The sequence below is a fragment of the Clupea harengus genome, chromosome 23, assembly GCF_900700415.2.
Source record: "Clupea harengus chromosome 23, Ch_v2.0.2, whole genome shotgun sequence".
Classification (NCBI taxonomy): Eukaryota; Metazoa; Chordata; class Actinopteri; order Clupeiformes; family Clupeidae; genus Clupea; species Clupea harengus.
In genome coordinates, this window is record NC_045174.1 from 12,668,498 (window position 1) to 12,688,817 (window position 20,320).

The following is a 20,320-nucleotide window of genomic DNA, read 5'->3' on the forward strand; positions in this document are numbered from 1 at the left end:
ATTGTAAATTAATAACTGATCAATCAATCGCAATTTATTGAACTACCAGGGACACACGGGTTTCTTCATTGTAGGTGAGGGCGTAGTTATTCAGCAGCCTATCCGACAACGCTCCACATAGGGTTGTCCGCTGTGTGTTTTAACAAATCACATGCCACCATATCCAAAATCACGTGATATAACACGGAAGTAAATCTTGTGTCAAGTAGCGGTGCCAGAAATAACCGAAACGAAAAGTTGCCTCGTATGTTTATGCACTTTATGTATCTATGAAGTATGTGCACAAGATACAAAAAAGTCGTATAGATAAGTTGGTTGTCCTTTGGCAATATGATTATTAAAGCCATGTCATGACGGAAGTAGCCTAAAGGGACAGGATTGTATTCAAGGTGAGTGTTAAAAAGTCAACCCAATTAAATACTGCCCAGTCGGCCTCTAAGGTGTGGTAGTGCTGGTCGAGTCATTTAAACATTCAGGTTGAGTCAATAAACATGTGCTAGTTCATTGCTGTATGGTACAGGGCTACTACGACAAGGAACTGTGTCGTACAGTTCAACTGTTATGTCAATAACTGACACTTGGGAACTGTAGTTTCATTCCCATTTTAATTAGTCTTCCGGATTTGACTTTCCAAGGTCCAGAGAGCCATAAACAACTGTGATTTGGCGTTGTTACGTTGCGGAATGTGATGCCAGCCCTAAAGATGGCTGAATCGGGAGACCATCACGGGCAATTTCAGGCAGCTGTGGACGTCATACACAATCTCCCCAAAAATGGTAAGGGTTTACAAATGGCCATTGTCCTGTGGTGGAGTTTACATAAGTGAACATATTTTGAACTTCTTTAGGGATTTCAGTACTACATTTGTTAAGGGTGTTATTTACAGGAAAAAAAACATTCCTCAGTTTCTGAAGACTTTTTATATCAAAAGTTTATATAAACGTCTGGAGTTTAGATTAGGGACCTTGACATATGATGACCTTGATCGAATAAAAAAAAAGAAAAAAAGAGTTTTGTAGTCTTACAGCGAAGTGGTCATGGCTGTACAGTAATTTCAAACTGACTCTACCAACGGTTTCACAGGTTCTTACAGACCCTCATATGAGGTGATGTTGCGGTTCTATGGACTCTACAAACAAGCTGTGTGTGGACCCTGCATGGTGTCACGACCTGGGTTCTGGGATCCCGTGGGGCGCTACAAATGGTGAGAGAGGCAGGAATGGTCAAATGCCACAGGGCTTTTTGAAGTTGCTGACATTGGAATTGGGTGAAGTCGATTATTTAACCCTATCAGAGCAAATAGACCGATAAGAGAGGTGGGTTAAAGAGGCTGAAAATAGTCAGAAGAGGGGTTTACTCTGATGCTGCTATACTAAGTTTTGTTTCAAGTTTCAAGTCTTTTATTGTCAGATGCACAGAACAACACAGAGTCAGACTTGGCACTGAAATTCTTAAGACAAGACACCGCACAGCAACCTAACATAACATAATATAACATAACATAACATATAAGTACTAATAGTAAACCTATTAAATATACAAAATACATATACAATACAATATGCTAAACATATAATACACATATAATAACCTATACTAACCTAATAAACCTATACTAACTTAAAGACAAATCAAGTGTGGGAGTAACAGGTAGTGCTGGGAATTATGGGGACTTGCTCCACAAGTTCTTTAGGAGAGCAATCAGCAAGGTATGGGGAGTGGTTGATCTTGACCCTGTCTATGCTTTTAAAAAGTGCTCATTAATGATACCTCTAACTATAATGAATCCTCATTGCACAGAAAGGTGGGCATCATGCAGCTGGTGAACAGCAAGGACAAACCAGGCAGACTAAGAAGGAAATATGAAGTGGGCAGTTGTTATACTAGTTAGGTTAGGTTAGGTTGCTGGATATCAGTACATGCATGTGACAGTGAGGGGATTGACCACTGTGGGAAGTCCCCAACCAACAGCAATTTAATTTGAAGGAATTTAACATATCTTCCTGTGTATGACTCAAAAGAAAAATATGGAAGATGAAACTACAATGAGCAGCACAGTAATTCATGCACATGTGGTCTGCTAACCCCAGGCTGGAGGGTGGGGTGTGGTAGACAATATGTAACCAATAACTGCAGTGATGCAGACATTCAATGAACATGATTTAATCTAATCTAATGTGCACTTTATTCCTAGCATGCAAGACGGTTGCCAGGTTTCCATTTGCTTACACTGTCTTCACTATCTTATGTTGCCAAATGCCAAATACAATGTGTTTGTTTCATCAAATAAGCACTGCCAAATGTGCAACCAGTCCAGTTAACCAGTAAATGTAAAAAGCGCAGTCCGGCAGCTCAAGTCATAAAGTACTTTGGAAGCACAACAAAAGACAGCTCAATAAAAGTCATGAGGTCAATGTACAAGATGAACAAAACTACCAAAAGTCTGCTTGCTTTTTCCACTGTTTTCATCAGCCTGCCTGAATCCTCTTTTTTTTCTCATCAGTTTAAATTGAATTGAAAGGAACCACATTATATATATTTCTGATATGGGTCCTTGTTTATCTTTATTCTTTACAAAAGTCTACATTCAAGGTCACTGATATGAGCATGAGCACATACCTGACTGCTTCGGGAGACAGAGGTGAAAAGGCAGATAAGAGTTTGATAAAGCAACATTTTATACCAATATATGAAATAACGTAAAATTTTTGTTGTTGTTTTTTTACCCTGTATATGTTCTTAATTATAATCACAATGTACACATTCGTGAAGATCAAATTCAAGTGAAATGTCAACAGATTGTGTCACTGTGGTATGAATTTGGCAACATTGATCTCTCTTGTGATGCTTTTGTGAATTTGAAGTTACCAGTTTTCAGTGAAACACACTGACACTCACAATCCCCAACCCCCAAATCCAGACTCTCCTTAGAATTAATACTGGGGGTCCTGAGTCAGGATTTTCTACCACAGTGGAGATTTGGCGTTTGTTCCTGGTTGTGTTTATTTTGTCAAACAAACTCAGTAAAATACCACTATCCATTGGCATTGGTAAGACTCGGATGTATTAGTATAGAAATCTCTTGGACTCCCCACACTGAATGGGATGGTTATCCATGATAACTCCAAGAGATAAGTACATACTGTATTAAAATATATTCTTGGTTTGTTAACTTCCTTATTTGCAAAAACACATGTTAGGTCTGTTACTCAACATGGAGTGCAAGACTGGCCTGAAATCCTGGAGGGTCGAAGCATTTCACTTGTTATTATTATTATTATTATTATTACACATTATTAGAGCTAAAATGAAGAATGCAGACAACCACCTTTTTCCTTGTTCACTGTTGCTTTAGCTGGCCTAACTCCTTTCCATATTCAGTTTCGATTTCTACCCCATACCTACACGCTTTTTTCCCATATTCTACTAAATAATACAACCATACCCTGCTGTATCTGTTCCAAGGGATGCTTGGAACCGCCTGGGAGACATGAACAGCGAAACGGCCATGGCTTCCTACGTCGACGAGATGAAGAAAGTAGCACAGGAGGTACCAAAAAAAACACCACTCACACACACTCTCTCTCTCTCTCTCTCTCTTGTCTCTCTCTCACACTCTCTCTCTCACCCATGGAAGAGAATGGCCCAGTGTAGTATTGGCTGTTGCTATTGGAATCCCACAGGAAATGCTTGAGTAAATGATTACCATAGAGTGCTGCAGACAAAGCCTCGTGTCCTTGGGTAATACGCAAACACACCCTAGGGGAGTCTGCTCTCTCGGAGCGGCTCGGCCGGTGATTGCCGGTTGCCTGACAAAAGGGAAATGCTGTTTACATTTCTGGTGGTGTATTCGCAGGTTATCAACACTATGCCGATGGATGAGAAGACGGCATCTTTTTTCCACTATTTTGAGCCGCTCTATAAGGTTATCCATGACATGCCTCGACCACCGGAGTCGCTGCTTACACTTGAAGTCGGTCAGTTTGCCTGTGTTGTAAATACACATCAACACGAATCACTTCTAATCATGTTACCCCGAATGTGAGAAAGTTAATGTCAGAAAGAAAATGAAAAAGCCTGAAACAAAATATGGTTATTTGAAAAGCCATCCGTTTCCTTGGAGGTCAACACTATTTGAATTGGTGTGTGTGTGTGTGTGTGTGTGTGTGTGTGTGTGTGTGTGTGTGTGTGTGTGTGTGTGTGAGTGTGTGAGTGTGTGAGTGTGTGTGTGTGTGTGTGTGTGTGTGTGTGTGTGTGTGTGTGTGTGTGTGTGTGTACTCTTCAGACATCAATGCCAATGACCAGACCCCAAACCTCACTGAGACAGAGCAGAATGCGAGGCCCCAGGACCCTGCAGCTCCAGACCAGGACCAAGCAGAAGAGGTCTCCCATACTGTCACCTCAGACCCTGCAGCTCCAGACCAGGACCAAGCAGAAGAGGTCTCCCATACTGTCACCTCAGAGCACAGCGTGGCCGAGAGGGATCACGGCACCCAGTCCCATGAGCCTGGTGAGAATGACAGGGAAGCTATGGCGACCACGTAGACATCTGTGTGGAGTGAATAGCTGGAGACATACAGTGCATTAAGAAGAGTCTGATTGTGTTTGAATTTTGCATGCTGCAGTGTAGTTTCAGCAACATAGCCATTTGAACTGGCTTTCGAACAAAGAGGAAGCTCAGATACTGAAGGTGTTGCGCTCTACTCGCTATGGCATGTTCGAACTCCGGAGGATCAAAAACGAACTGTAGTGTCAAACGTGTTAACTTCCGTCTCCCAGTTTGACTCTTCAGGCTGAATGGGTAGTATCAGCAGCTGTAGAGAGCCACCATTTATCTGTTCAATTCCAAATCAGCCCTGAGCTAGAGAAGGAGGGATGGAGAAAGAGGGGGAGGGAGAGAGAGAGAGAGAGAGAGAGGGAGAAAAACTGGGTGGGTGGAAGCAGAGCAGCCTGCACTTCACTAAGCCGGCCAGAGGCCTGGTAGGAGTCTGCCGAAACGCTTCCTTTTTATCAGAGCTCCTTTTGTGTGAGACACAGCATGTCAGTTGGAGATTGGACGCGTGTCTGTCACAACGCCTGGTTCTAGGCTTTTAGACATCGTTTGATGGACTGTCAATCTGATGTAGGAAATATATATATCCTCTTACCTATGATCTTACTATTTCACAGTGTGTCTTTACAAATAGTGAAAGATGTTTGCAAACTGAAAGACATAAAACCCAAAACACATGCTTATATATTTGCATGGATTTTCAGCATGGAGGGGGATTTCCTTTGCTTATATATCTGCTGATATGGATGCCCAGGGAGCACACACACTGATAACATGTATAGTCCACTTGATCTATAAGTAGCTTTGGATAAAAGTCAATGTCAATGAATGAATGTAAATATTACCATTGTAGAGGAAATTCCCGTTAGAAATGGCCATGTACAGATGTTCATTGATTACTGTCGGAAAGGTTTGTTTGTTGAGAGGACTTAGCACATGGATGTAAACTGTAAATCAACTGGCCCTTCTCAGCCAGAGCAATCCAGGCAGTGGGCCACATCCCATGGCAACAAATTGATTACTTTTGAAACGGCAAGTCTTGAAAATAGATGTGGATTTGTGCAACACTGTCACACGGTTGTCATTTCTGCAACATTTCTGCCACCCAATAGAGACTTTTTTGTTATGTCTGCAGAGACTGTTTCCTCTGGCCTGGTGTTGACCAGCGACTCGGAGAGCGAGATCTACTGTGACACGGTGGAGCAGCTGGACAGTGGCAAGGTAGGGATTGAATCTGAGGTTGCCACCTTTCCCTCATGCGTGCGAATGGAGAAGATAAATCACCTGTCCTTTTCAGAGGGAATGTGTCCCATCATGCAATTCTCACCTCTTTATTTCTTGTGTGTGTGTGTGTGTTTGTACAGAGTGTGTCCATGCCAGACGGTCTCGACAATAGGCTGGCACTCTCCGAACCCAGTGATAACCCAGGGCACCACGTGGCACCTGTCTCCCGGGTGACAGAGGTGGGCGCCGGACAAGGTGGCGAGGGTGGAGGGGAGGGGCGAGGCCCCCCCATCAGGAAGAGGGATTCGAGGAGAGATGCTGCCAGGCAACCCGCTAGGGAACCCATGGGTCAGTCCAAGACAATAGCTGGATTTCGGATGTGCCTTTTGACCATTCGAATAAAAAATCCTGAATGGAAATGCTTGAAATTTGCTTAAAGTCTTCTAATGCGAACAAGCATTCAATTAGGCTAGAGGGGGGTGGATTAATTTAGGGGTATAATGCGTCTAAGGTTAATGGAAACAGGTTTATTCGCATAAATTCACATTTGATGCAATTTTATCAGGTGTTTTCGCTAAAGTTGCCCTGACAACTTTACATTTTGATCCCACAGCTGTTCACAACCCACCCTTGACTAAGTGTCCATTTTTTATTTGCATACCACAGCTGATAAAAATGCACACTGATTCTCACTTTGTTCAGCTGAATTTCCACGAATTAACATAAAAGATACAAATGAGTGGTGAGCCAGCTAATAACTGCTCTCCAAACTGCCTTGATAATATGACTGTGGTATCTAGCTTTCAAAAAGGATCAGGAGAGATTTTGGTTTGGGGTGAATCGATGAGCTTACTTGCTGTAGGAAGAAGATAGGAAGTAGACGGTATAGAGATGAATTTATATGATGCCTATAGGCACTTTGTTGTGTATGTACAGTATACAACAGAAGTGAGTACACCTCTGTGCATAACTTAAATGTCCAATGATTCAAAATTGTATCACCTCTCAGTAATTGCATTTCTAAGTTGACAAGTAGAGTATTTCCTCTTATGAACAATCAAAAACAAAGACTTAGACTGTAAGACTGACGATGCAAACCCATGACAGCGACGCGATACGCTTCCATCGCTTTGAGTGGGCGTGTTGTAGCTTGTGGAAATAGCATTTTCAAACTGTCAGAGACGACACCGAACAATCTGATTGGCCGCTGCCGGGAAAAATCGCTCCTCATTTGCATAGGATTCAACCTTTTCCAACTTTTATCGGTCGCGTCGCCCAAAACGGTGGTCTACGTCACAATGGATTGGCTCCCGTTGAAATGCATGGATTTAGAATATCGCGTTGCTCGTAACGGTGTCATGGGTTTGCACCGTTAAGGCTATATTGAAAATATAAAAAAAAAGTAAAAATGTAATGCAACAAAAGTGAAAACACCGGTGATCACCGACACACAAGTTAGAAAGCCTGTAATCATTGAAACAAAATTGAGTACACCTATGAGTTCCAATTAGCCTGTGATGAAGTGCCTGAAAGTGCATGAACATGGTTATAATGACCTGCGAACACAAGAATTTCTTAATTTTGTGCATGTCTGCATCAAGCTCACCTTGGAAAAGAATTGCCAAAGGAATTGAAAAATCTGATTGTGAGAACTTGGAAAGATGGAAAGGGATACAGAAAGATGGGTGACCAAAAATCAGTCGAAACACAGTTGCTGCAGCAAAAATACGAGCCATAGCCCCACTTCCCCCTGTCCCCCTAAAACGACACCACGGACAGTCGCCACTTGCACAATCTAGCTCTGAAAAACAGATGGGCCAATGCTTCAGACTTGGTGGTCATCAATGGAGTTTCTGTGACCGCTCAGACAGTGCAAAGGACATTGTATAACGTCAACCTCTATGGACAGCGTCCAAGAAAAAAAAAAACTTGCTTGCTCTTCGGCACAAAGCTGCAAGATTAAATTTAGCTAAATGACATGAAAAGAAACCTGATGAATATTGGGATGGTCAGATGAGACCCAGATTAATTTGTTTGGCTCAGATTCGCCACAGCGAATACATTGTCTGGACAGTGAAGCATGGAGGTTGAAGTGTGATTATATTGGGGTGCGTGAGAGTAAAGGAGTTTAGGAAATGAGATTTATAGATGGCAGCATGAATACCTGTGGATATGCTGAAATACTGGCTGACAAGATGACTACCAGACTCCAGAAGCTTGGCAGAAGAGGAATATTCCAGCATGATAACGACCCAGAGTACACTGCCAAAATAATGCAAGAGTTCCTTGAGAAGAAAAAAGGGGAAAACTATGACCTATCCAAGTATGTCACCTGACTTGAACCCAATAGAACACCTTTGGGGTATTTTAAATAGATGGGTAGAGAAACATAACCCCTCCTGTGAAGAAAATTATTGGCAGAACAGAAAGGTGTACTGACTTTTGTTTCATTGGGTTCCTACTGTGGGGCCTGTACTTTTAATATAGTAAATGTCAACTGTTAGTTTTTAATTTGACATAAGCACAAACACCCTACTGTTTCATTTATTACAATTATTGTAAAGTTATACGGTTTTGAATAATTTGACATTCATGTGATATTGCACAGGGGTGTACTCACTTCTTAAATACTGTATATCTATCTATATGCATCTATATCTGTGTGTGTGTGTGTGTGTGTGTGTGTGTGTGTGTGTGTGTGCTTTACGCAGGAGGGGGTCCTGAGCGCGATGCTCAGCACGCAAACCGTGTGCCTGGTGGCGTGGGGGGTGGGGGAGAGGATGGTTCGGGGGGCTCGGACAGGCTGCAGGAGGCCCAGGTGCAGCAGCAGATCGTGCTGGCGCTACAGAGGCTCCGGGAGGACATGCGGAGCGTGATGGAGCGCCTGGAAGTGGTAGAGGGCCTTGCTGCAGCCAACGTAAGAGTCGAGGTGGCATCTTTCAAAGCCTCCTGTAAAAGCACTGTCTGTGACATAGTTATGCTTTATTACTGTTGAAGCCATCTTGCAATATATGAATCATTTGTAGTATTGGCCCAAAATAATGAACTTTTACTCATGAACATAATGCCTGCAGAGTGACCACCATTCCTTTCAAAATTCCCTGCAAAATGGTAATTTTTCCTTTCCTTTGTGTAAAAAACACACTCATCAATCCTATTTAACAGCACGTTTCAGTCCTGTCTGACAGAACCAGGTAAAAGAGTTGGAAACTAACAGCCACAATGAAGATTACATGTGAGCTGCTACAGTTGAGTAACTAGTTGACAATATGAAGCAGGTTGTGATGACCCGACCAGTGGTGAGCTGACCTGATTGCAGGTTTTATGTTTGAACTTTAATGATTGTTCCTCTTCAGGCCTGGAGACCTGACAAGAACGACAATAACACAAAAAATCTAACAGTGCTTTCAAATCAATCAGTTCCCTTTCATCAGGTAATGCCATGTTAAGAGAATAGTGAAACCAGCCACACAGCCATCAGAAGTATTGTCACATGCTCCTACTTAAGATGTGTGCTTCTGCTTTAGTGCTCACAAGGTGAAATCCCCGCTGCAGCTGATCTCTCCTAGCTCTCAGACCTAGCAGTGCTTCCCAAAACTGCCAAAGTCTCATGAATGTCAGTGGATCAGGATGTAGAGTTGCTGAATGGCAAATTGAGGGTTCATTGGTTCATCACGGCGCCTTTCTGGCTTTGTGTCAAAAGTGTCTGAATTAATTGACCACTAAATGCTTCAATGAGAACATTTTGCCTCTTGCTCGGTAGGTAAGTAAGTGTGAGACATTAACTGGGAAGTACTTTTGGAAAAGAAAGTGTTCGCTTTCTCAGGATTTAAGGTTATCATTTTGAACACCTTTAAAGGTACAGTCTACAATTCTAGTTAATTTGAGCGAAGAGCTCCTCACAGTCCTCTGGCTGTCTGTTCAGAGTTTGTACGGATACCAGAGTTTTCTTTTAAATACACAGTCCTGGCTCTGTAAGCGGGAAACAAACACAGTGGCTCGGACTTCGCATTATATAATTCCAGCCAATCAACACGGTGCTTCAGGAGCATTCAAGGGAGGGGTGTAATTTGATGGGCTGTTGAGCTCAAATATCAACAACCTTCCATGAAACCAAAACCAAATCGCGAACTCCACCTTTAATTACAATGATTGAGGCACAGCGATGCTTTTGGAAAATAGACTCCCAATTAGTTGTACGTGTTTTGCATTCAGTTTATCTCTCTGGCACGCTACTCAAATGCAGCGCAGAGGCACACCTAAGACATCCAGCTCTAAGGACAGGACAGTGAACCACCACAATCTGCCATTCATTTCTTATGGTTCACCTTGATGCCCACTCCCATTCCTTTGCTGTTCCCACTTATGTTGTCAATGTCAGTGCAGTGGGAAAAGTGGAAAATGACACCACATGGTGTGTATCCTACAAAGACATCATGGTAGTGTACCCTACGCTGTGCTATTGACAAGACAGAATCCAAAAGATTCATCAGCAACAGAAAAGCTTGCATGTTACATTCTTCAAGAAATGACGTTTCTGTCCATCGTACTTCACTGGGGAGTCATTAAAATAATGTTTGGCCAGGACTGGTCTGCTGCTTATATAATGGATGAGTCTGTTAATGATTGGCTGGGTCTTCCCATCTCCTGTAGGTCTGGTTTGAAGATTTTCAGGCAGAACTCTCCAAGGAACTGAAGCTCTCATTCCAGCTCTGTTCTGTCCTGCCCTGTTCTGTTTCAAATAGCTTTTCTCACACTGTGTGTGTGTGTGTGTGTGTGTGTGTGTGTGTGTGTGTGTGTGTGTGTGTGTGTGTGTGTGTGTGTGTGTGTGTGTGTGTGTGTGTGTGTGTGTGTGTGTGTGTGTTTTAGGCTCAGAGTTCAAGCTGGAGGACTCAGACACCACTACCAGCTAATGAGACAGAGGTTCACCAGCAGGTACTTGGTTCAGAAAGCAAACTTTATGTCACACTGTGTTAAGCTCCTGTCCTCAAGTAGCTGACGAGAGAACTGAAGGGCCTCTGTTGATATGACATTTCTAAATTAAATTGAATTATCTGTGAGGGGCAATTTAATTATTTGTGATTTGTGGATTTAATATGTAATCAGATATGTAATAGAGGGAGCATACATAATTAGATGCATAAAGAAAGGATTTGCTTATTAGGTCACACACAGATATTGTGGGTGAGAGAGTGCACGTGTTTGTGTTTGGGACCTTGATTCCTTCAGTCTCTAGCCACAGTAGAACTCGTCTGTCCCCAGCTCTGGCTGTGTTTTTAAAACGCTCCTTTGTCTCAATACATAACAATACACCCCTTCTCTACCCAGAGCGACTGGTGGTGGCCATTTGATGTGTCCGGACGCACGCTCATGCTCCTGCTGCTGTGGCCTTTCTTCGCTCAGGGACTCGTGTTCCTGCTTCAGCGGAGGAGGAAGAAGCCCCATGTGCCGACATGAGGCTGTCTGCAGAAAGATGCATAGAAAGGGGGTGGGGGGTGGAGGGTGGATGCAAACATGACCATTTGCGTCAGTTGTTCATTGAAAGAAAATGTGTTGCAGATTTTAGACGAAGTATATGATTGGCTTGCCTCAGGTAAAATCTAAAAAGTATTTCACTGTGACTGTGGTTCTTCGCCATCTTCAAAAATGTATGCAGGAGGAATCAATCTTGACTATGGGATGAACAAAAGACTTTTTCCATTTAATCTCCTGCTACTGATTATTTCATGGATGGTGGTCAATATTTAACATCTCGTGTTTCAGAAGTCAAACATTCGGCCAAGAATGTTGAAGTGGTGTCTTTTAACTGTAAGTGGTTCGTTGTAAGTTAATTTCTGTCCTTACACATGGACCACTTTATATATTGTGTTTCTTCAATGAAGCTAAATAAAAAACACACAATAAAAGTGTTCACATCGGAAGAAACTAAATCATCTTTAGTTCAGCTCTCTAGTGTTAGATTAGACTTTTAAATAAAAGAACCAAGCCAGAGAAATTAAAGGTTTCTCACAACTTCATCAGGCTGAAATCTCTGACAAAAAGTTTGGAGAGTGTTCATCTTTCAGCAACCCCTCCCAAAAACACTCAAGAAAGTTATTATGTCTGTCAAGACAGGAGTTCCTCGCTAGTACGTTTGTTTCACATCCTCAATGAATTTACTGCACCAGTGTCAACCCAAGGAGGAATTTATCTGACCTTTACAATGGCCTGCATTGTGTGCACTTTAACCTAACTGAAGTAAACACTGACAAGGCCTAGTAGGAAGCCACTGGGATCAAGAAGAATACAGACTAAGAGTTTTTTTTACCATAACATTTAAATAATATAGTTGAGATCCCAGAGCATCGGCCAGGTTTGTTCATAGATTTGTTAGCATCTGTTCATATCAGAGAAAAGTGTCTGCTGCTGTACTGACATGTATGCAGTCATATAGGATTACGGGATTAGATCAGGCCAGGAGCTGAGGTGAAGGAAACGTTGACTGATGTGTACGTGTCGGTGCATCGCAATCAACCTCTGCATTCTGTTGCAATCATATAATCTTTTGCTGCATGTTGCCTGAATTCTTTGGTGATACGTGCAGGCAGGCACAATTAATAGCCTGCACAGCAACGGGGTAGTGTGTTCATGACAGAATTTGGTGTTTTAGCTTTGTAGAGAGTTGGAGTCATCACACTGGAGGTCAACAAGACGCTGATGATTTAACTGTACTTGACGGTAAAATACTCAGTTGGTAACAATAATTGTACACGCCCCTCGCCTCGCTGCACAAAGAAACAGTACAGCCATTATATCAGCATTAAACACAGAAACACCTTTGCAATGTTGGGAAAACGTGTTAAACTGATATGAACTAGCAAATATCAGATTAAATCTGGCTAAGAAAGCTAGCTAACAAACTAACGTTACACCTTAATAGTTCATGTGACTAGTTAGCTAGCTAGTGTCTTTGCTGTGCTAATCAAAAAGCAAATTTATGACACATTCTCCAGAAAATCGTGTGGCAGCTCTTAATGACACGCATTTCCATTGATACACGATCACAGCATCGTCTACCATTTAAATATATGAGTGGTAAAATGTCACGCTACCATAGCTTGTTTATTTCAAAGAGTAGTTATGGCTAACCTAGCTAGCTAGTTGAGTATAACCGTCAGACTTCAGTGGGCTGTTTACTTGGCCAGCTACACGTTTGATATTGTAATGTTTGATCATGGCCTTTAGACACAGTTTATGCAATGTAAATCGTATAAACTATAGGATTTTGAAGGAACTCGATTTTCTATTGTCAGTGGCCGTTAATTGTTACTCATGGCTGACTTACGTTGGTTAGTTAGTGTTAGCTATAAGCTAACCACCTAGCTAGTTAACTTCATACGTCAACGTCTCTTTATCAAACCAAATTTAGCTCTGTACAGCCAAGCGTGGACTCAGGTGTCAAGTTCGTGTGAAAAGATTGTAGTTGTATCATTAGTTAAGTGGGCACATGTTTGATAACAGACAAAATGGTAACGTAAATTTCGTTGCCATGTATGATAGCTATCGTTTGCTAGGCTCGCGGGATGCTTCATCGGGAGCACTGCCAGGCCCATTCTCCATTGGCATGGCATTAGCTAACCAGATACGTTTGTCCTCTAATTCGCTCAAATTGCGAGCAAGGCAGAAGGAAATCAACATGGATCCGAAGCAGTGAGCAGATTGACTTGATTATATTGCACCGTATCCAAGCATGTAGAGCAGAAACGCAACATTTTATTTTGGTCCATAGATGGAAACAACATCTCTGCAACAACAATGCTTCTGAAAAAGTACTTCGTGACTGACGGGCGCAGTATATCCTCCATGCAGTCAGGTTTTCCTGTATTATACTTTTAACGATAACAGTGGAAATATAGCTAGTTCTTTAAAAAATCCGCATTGAGAATGTTTTTAAAAATAGTTGGGGAATTTGTGTTGTCATGTAAAATTTCGTTAATCAAAACTTGGTACACTTTATAAATTCCTGAGTACAAGTTTCCACCCATTTTAATTAATGTGGTAGCGCCTGAAAGAGTAACTGGGACAGCTTTCTTTGTGATTGACACGATGATCTACCAATTAAGAGAGCAAAATATTGTAGCATGCGTGAAAACAACTTTCTGGCCAATGGTAATTTTTAGGGGGCGTGCTATGTTCCGACTTGAAAACAAATAGAGACTTGTGGTTAGTGTAGTCTTTGACAATACGTAATGGATGTAACTCCATTGACTGTCAAACTACGACTCCCATAAAACGTAAAGCGTCGCAGGCTAGCCGCATGCGCCCTTGCATTGGAGGAGGTAATAAATGTACAAGCCCCCCTTTCCTCCTCAGCAGAAGCGTACAGGAGAGTCCGCTGATGGGAGATGCGCTCGTCTCAACAGAGAGAAACCACAGTTGAAGACGGAGTGGAAAGAGTTAACGATAGTACTCATAAATAGCTGAAGAATTCAGTAGCCGAAATTGAAGTGGACGCGGAGAGGTTTGTTTTATAATTGTATTGCTTGAGTTGTTAATAAGTGAAATGTTGGTTAAAGTCAAAGTATAACACCTTTTAAAATCACGTCACGAAATTTAAATTAACGAAAGTTTGAATGATAGAATGTTACTGACTAACTGAGGTAGATATTAGCAGTTGCAACTTCAATATAGGTAACTGACGTTCCAGTGTTCTAATCGGTTTTGAAAAGACAGTAAGCCTCACCTAAAACTTATTTCTCTCTCAGGTGGGAGTGTACAGTTATGGAGCTTATTACTACCAAAGGCGATGTCATTTCGGAGGATGACAGTAGGGGGCAACATCGAGACGGGCAACAGAGAGACATCGTCGCTAGGAAACAAGTGCAAAGAAATCAGCTGGAGGTGTGTCCTGGACTGGTTTCTGGAGACACACACCCGATGTGCCGTGGGCACAATCGGGGCGATCTAGAACCGAAAGCAGGCGATGCCGCCGGAGAAGATGGAACTGTTGCTGAAAAAGCACCCGGTTTACCCAGCAGCGAGAACAATCAGAACCAAGAGAATTCAGGTGGATCGGGAACCGTTACTGACCCAGGGTTACCAGACGGCAGGCAGGGCAGAAAGAAGCACCGGCGACGTCCATCCAAGAAGAAGCGCCGCTGGAAGCCTTATTACAAACTGTCATGGGAAGAGAAAAAAGAACTCGACGAGCGAGAAACTATACGAGCATCGCGAGTGCGAGAGGAGATGTTCGCTAAAGGTCTGCCCGTCGCCCCATACAACACTACCCAGTTCCTGATGGACGAGCACGACCGTGAAGAGCCGGATCTGAACACGGAACTCGGCGGACGACGGTCCTTTGGTGCGAACCGCTCCGAGGACACAGCCAGTGAGGAAGATTGTATCGAGCAAGATGAGGAAGAGGATGAGGAAGGTGATGGTGGAAGCGATGGTATGGGAAGACCAGGGCAAGCAGGCGGTGAGTTTCTCCAGAAGGACTTCTCCGAGACTTACGAGCGATACCACGTCGAGACTCTCCAGAACATGTCCAAGCAAGAACTGGTGCAGGAGTACCTTGAACTGGAGAAGTGCATGTCGCGACTGGAGGAGGAGAACAACCGGCTGCGCAACGTCCGAGGAGACACAGAGGCGACTGCCGAGACCCCAGCCGATGGAGCCCAGCGTCTTCGGGAGTTGGAGAGTGAACTCGAGAGACTGAAGGCGCAGAACAGCGAGTTGCTAAAACAGAGCCAACGGTCGAGGGAGCAGAGCATCAACGGGTCCACACCAGGAACTGACACTGGGCAAGAACCAGTGCATGAAACCAAGTGATGGACACGTTTGGTTATGTTCTGTTTTATTTGTTTATTCATCTAAATTCAATTTTTGACTGTAAGTTTCAGTACTGCTCTAGGCTCTTAGTTCCTGTTAACGGAGGACGATCTGCAAATTAGATTCCATCCAGAATGTCTATTTTAAATGTTTAAATGAAATATAGCTAACGATTTTACAAATGCGTCACGTAGTCATTATTGCAATTAAAGGGTCGATCTAACACAATGCTGCGTTTTTAATGATTGTCAATGGGGAATAAGTTGTTTTCAGTACTGAAGTGCATATGTTAGACATATGGGTTTCATAAAGATTTCTCTATGGCCTTCTTTTTTGAATAGATGTGTCTTTTTAGTTAATCCAGCGAAGTAGTTAAACATAGCTGATGCTCTTGTCGTTTATATCCGGTTATGGACATACATTTCGCAGATCAAGCCTGTTAATGCATGACCAAAGTTGTCTGTATTAAATATGGGTTCTTTATGTTTACTTGAGGTTCATCGTGTTTACATGTAAATTAAACGAATGGGTGACAGAAGTTGAACTTTTACTAGCCTAAATGATGTCTACATGAAAAAAAAAGATTGTACTAGGTCTTACTGACGGAGGAGGAAGTCGTCTGTGTAACTCACCACGGTACTGTATTGAGCTGCCCTATCATGTAGCCATTCGCCGTGTGACTTGTTAAAGCGGTTGCTTGGCTATTGGCCTTTGATTCCATTTCCAGTAAATTCGTTCCCCAAAGCGCAGGTAAGTTTGAATTAAAATACAAATACATAACAAGACGTTAGACGTATGTGAAGCTTTAAGAAGTTCTGCGCATTCACTTGCTCAGGTAGTTTCATACAAATGTATTCATACTAGGCTAGTTTAAATATTAGACCTACCTGTTGGATCCGCGTAACATGAGCGTAATGTGACATTCCTTGGCTTTATTGTAGCCTACTATGTGCCTCAGTGTATGGTGTATTTTTGATGAAAAAATTGGATACAGCTCGACAGGCTATGTTGGCTGCATTGCCATTATAATAACTGAGTTTTCGGGAATGGACAACGCTAAAACAAAAAGACTGAATGCATTAGATGATAGATAGCTTACCGTATTTGAGTTAAAATAGGCACATGATGTTGCATTCCCTAACGTGCCAGTATGTTATGACGGTTTGTTGTAGGGGGGAAGCGGCCGCAAAACGAGGGTTTCTAAATTGTGCCCAGCTTATACTGTGTCTTTCTTCAGATTTTCGCAGCCAATTCTCGAATGCGTCCTACTTTGGTTGTGGTGTACATTCCATAGCAAACCTTTTTGGCCTGTCTTAAACTGGGAATATATTGATATGTATAACTAAATGACATGTGACGGCTGATATGATATATGACACTTGCCTTGATGCATATAAATATCTGACTGTGAAACAGTGTGACCTTATATGTATGTATGTATGTAGCTGATAATGGAGACAAAAAAATCCACACAAAGAAACACGGTTTCAGAGGGCAGGTCATAGCCCATTAATCCAAACCATTAAAAATACTCAAAAACAAATAATATAATATATTATATGTATCATATGTACACAAGGGGGTTAACTTAGCAAGGCTTTTGTACAATTGTTACAAAAAATTGGTCCACACATAATAACCCACATTCTGTACATGCACAGAGGACAGACAGATGCTACACAGACAAACAGGGCAAACATTGTAAGTCATTAAAGGGAGATTAGGGTTGACATGGCAACGGGGCCTGTTTCACTTCCAGGTCAATATTTGAAACCCAGCAGACTGGGTTCTGAATGGAAAAATTAAAATGTGTGGTGTGTGTGTGTGTGTGTGTGGAGTGTATGGGTAGGGGGTTGCATTCTGGAACCTCTTTGGGGTATGGGGTTGGGGTTGTGTCTCTCAATACAACCCCTTTCAACTGTTCAAACTACAACACTGTTCGCAGAAACACTGGTCAGCCACTGTTAACCATTATTAAACCACTGTCATCGCTGTTGTAGTTATAGTACATTGTGTTTCCCTATAGACAACCTCTTTCCCCTTTATTCTTACTCTGATAAGAGTACTCAGATAAGAAAACAAGTCACTGCTGATATGTTTTGTTTTGGAAACAAAATGGATCCTGGTGGCTCTCTTGACTTTGGCGTGAGATCATATAGCTGCCACTGAAGCCCCCTGCTTCCTGAGACAGAGGGCAGGGGGGCAGAGAGAGAGGGGAGGGCCACTGCAGTGCTGAGGGGTGCTTAAGAGAGGTGGCGGCTGTGGAGGGGTCGGACTCCGACCTCTGCTTGGCACTGGGATGGCACGCTGTGGTGGCAGCGGCGGTGATGGCGGTAGGGGGTCTTGGGCGCTCTGCCTCCTCCTCCACCTAGTCACCCTTCCCCTGACATGCCGACCACCACCGTGTGGCGCCGCCAGTCTCGCCGCCTCCGGCGTGTCTCTGGGGAGATGGGGCGTCCAGACCTCCACACCTGCCCGGCGGGGACAGGCGGGGGGCTGGTGCGGGCTTGCTCTGCCCAGCCAGATGGGTGACATCCGGGGGCACGGGGGGAGGCAGCAGCAGTGGAAGCATGGAGACTCTCTGGGTGGTGAGTGGAGGTTTGTGTGGTGGCGCCCTGTGTTCCGGTTGGGCTCAAACCCGTGGTGCTACCCTGTTGGTCCGCTACCCTGCAGGTACTGCGTGACTCTGAGTACATGGAGTGGGGCCGCACTCGCTCCCGCCTCCTCAACTTCTTCCGGGTCAGGGGGTCGCCCTGGGGTAGGGAGGTGGGGGAGCTGGTGCTGGTGGGGGAGGTGGGAGAGAGGGAGGGCGAGGGGGAGGAGAGGAGAGAGGAGGAAGAGGAGGGGTGGAGCGGCGAAGTTGGAGGCGAGACAGCGGGTGGCTGGGATTTCGTTGAGTGGCGCGCGTGCATGTAGAGGAAGCTGCGTGGCGGAGGCTGGCGCACTTGGGGCATCGCCTGCCCTCCCTGGCGTATCTCTCCCTCCTCTTTGGCCTTGACCTGCCCTCCTGGTGTCATGATGCAGTAGTTGCCCTCCCCTTGCCAGGCTGCGGCACCCCTAACCTGACCACCCTTCCTCCCCTCTTGCCTGTCCCTCTGATTCAGGTCCCTCTTGCTTTCTCCCTCCTCCTCCTCCTCTTCTCCTCTTCCCCCAAATTCTCTTTGAGAACCTTGCTCTCCCTCTGTCTTCTCTCTCTCTCTCTCTATCCCTTCTTCATCCTCTTGTCTCTCTGAGCCCACAATGGCACATCCTCCCGTCCTCTCCTCCTCATCCTCTTCCTCATCTTCCTCATCATCTTCCTCCTCATCGCCATCTTCATCCTCCTCATCCTCTGCCCCGTCCTTCTTTCCCCCGTAGTTGCTGGCTTTAATTGGCTCGTGCTCGGAGTCCTCATCGGTGCTGTTTCCGGGGGGACAGGCGCTTTGGTGCTTCTTACGTTTCCGGGTGACAGCGGAGATGATTGACAGGGAAAGGAAGTCCTTAGCACTCAAGTCCTTCTTTGAAGCTGGGGAGTCCTATCAGACACAAACCAGACACCAACATCAGTCAAACTTGAAAACCTCTTATAACATTCTGATTCATTGTATTTCATTAGGTAGATCAGATAGATAGACAGACAGATTTCTGAAAGGAATTTTAGAAATCATCAGTCTTCATTTTTTAACATTAGGTACAGTACTTAGTCTTTCAGTTGGCACTGGGCCCGTTCATTTTTTACTTCAGGTACTTTCTTGGTTTCATAACATCAAGGTTAGCAATATAATTTTTGTCTTTCATGGAATTCCTCCATATGTAGGTAAAGCTTGGTTCGACTGCACTTTCTTTCCAAATATTTCAGACGTCAGTGAGATAAAAGTAACATCCACATTGTTAAAGCTGCTCCAGCTCACCTTGGATTTAATGGAATCACTGTTGGTGGAATCTGGAGAGAGAGAGAAGATAGCGGGAGGCAAGCAGAAACAGTCATGAGAACAGGACCACACAGAAGCACCAAACAAAATGGCTGACAATCACAAGGACAGACAACAACTTGTGTAATAGCTGACACCTACTTCAGAAAGTATTACTACGGCTTTGGTGTTAGTGAAGGAGTCTACAGACGCGGCGACAGATCAGAAGGGTTACTAAAGCAGCTACTGAAGCTCCCCAGAGTGTGGAGCTCGAAACACAACACACACACACATACACACACACACACACCCTCTCACACACACACACACACACACCCTCACACACACACACAAACACACACACATAGGTTGACAAAGTCAGGTGAGAATCCTGATCCTACCGCTGAGTTTGATCCACTGGGTCAGCTAGCAGAAGGGGTGCAGATACATCCAGAGAAAGAGAGATAGAGAGAATAAAAGAAAGAGACAGAGAGAGAGAGAGAGAGAGAGAGAGAGAGAGAGGACAGAATAGAAAGACCAGGGAAAGGTCAGGCAAACAAGTGTGAAAAGAGAAAAGTAAAAAAAGAAACAACAGTGTGGTTGGAAAAAGGAGGCTTGAAAAAGGCCCGTTTAAAGGTTCATTTCAGAGGAGAAAGGCTGAAAGTATTTGAGGGATATTTGAAAATTGAGATCATGAACTAAGGAAACCCGACCTGGTGTGGGTGAGAAAGCAACCTTAACCTTATAGTTTAAACAGTAACCTCTTGTGAGTGCAGGCAAGCACGATTACTCAGCTACAGAATGCAAACTCAAAATGCAAACTAACTGTGTCTGTGCTGAGACA

The 20,320-nt window shown here is 43.7% G+C and overlaps 3 protein-coding genes across 3 annotated transcripts in view; 2 read left to right on the forward strand and 1 right to left on the reverse strand.

Moving 5' to 3' along the window:
* Positions 1 to 169: 169 nt before the first annotated feature.
* Positions 170 to 11,386, forward strand: acbd4 (acyl-CoA binding domain containing 4). The gene is made up of 11 exons (XM_012833422.2): positions 170 to 389; positions 636 to 776; positions 1,084 to 1,204; positions 3,466 to 3,550; positions 3,857 to 3,977; positions 4,286 to 4,510; positions 5,688 to 5,773; positions 5,917 to 6,124; positions 8,488 to 8,693; positions 10,646 to 10,711; positions 11,105 to 11,386. Exons 2-11 carry the CDS (start codon positions 689 to 691, stop codon positions 11,231 to 11,233), a joined length of 1,335 nt encoding a protein of 444 aa, XP_012688876.1. The 5' UTR covers positions 170 to 389; positions 636 to 688; the 3' UTR covers positions 11,234 to 11,386.
* Positions 11,387 to 14,119: 2,733 nt separating this feature from the next.
* Positions 14,120 to 15,764, forward strand: hexim1 (HEXIM P-TEFb complex subunit 1). The gene is made up of 2 exons (XM_031561248.2): positions 14,120 to 14,276; positions 14,521 to 15,764. The coding sequence occupies exon 2, from the start codon at positions 14,537 to 14,539 to the stop codon at positions 15,584 to 15,586; it is 1,050 nt and encodes a 349-aa protein (XP_031417108.1). The 5' UTR covers positions 14,120 to 14,276; positions 14,521 to 14,536; the 3' UTR covers positions 15,587 to 15,764.
* A 1,307-nt stretch (positions 15,765 to 17,071) lies between these two features.
* The window catches only part of arhgap23b (Rho GTPase activating protein 23b), a 30,188-nt gene continuing 26,939 nt past the window's right edge, over positions 17,072 to 20,320 (reverse strand). Inside the window, 2 exon segments of the mRNA XM_031561249.2 lie at positions 17,072 to 19,101; positions 19,477 to 19,508. Of these exon segments, the coding sequence (XP_031417109.2) occupies positions 17,959 to 19,101; positions 19,477 to 19,508 (1,175 nt within the window). The 3' untranslated portion in view covers positions 17,072 to 17,958.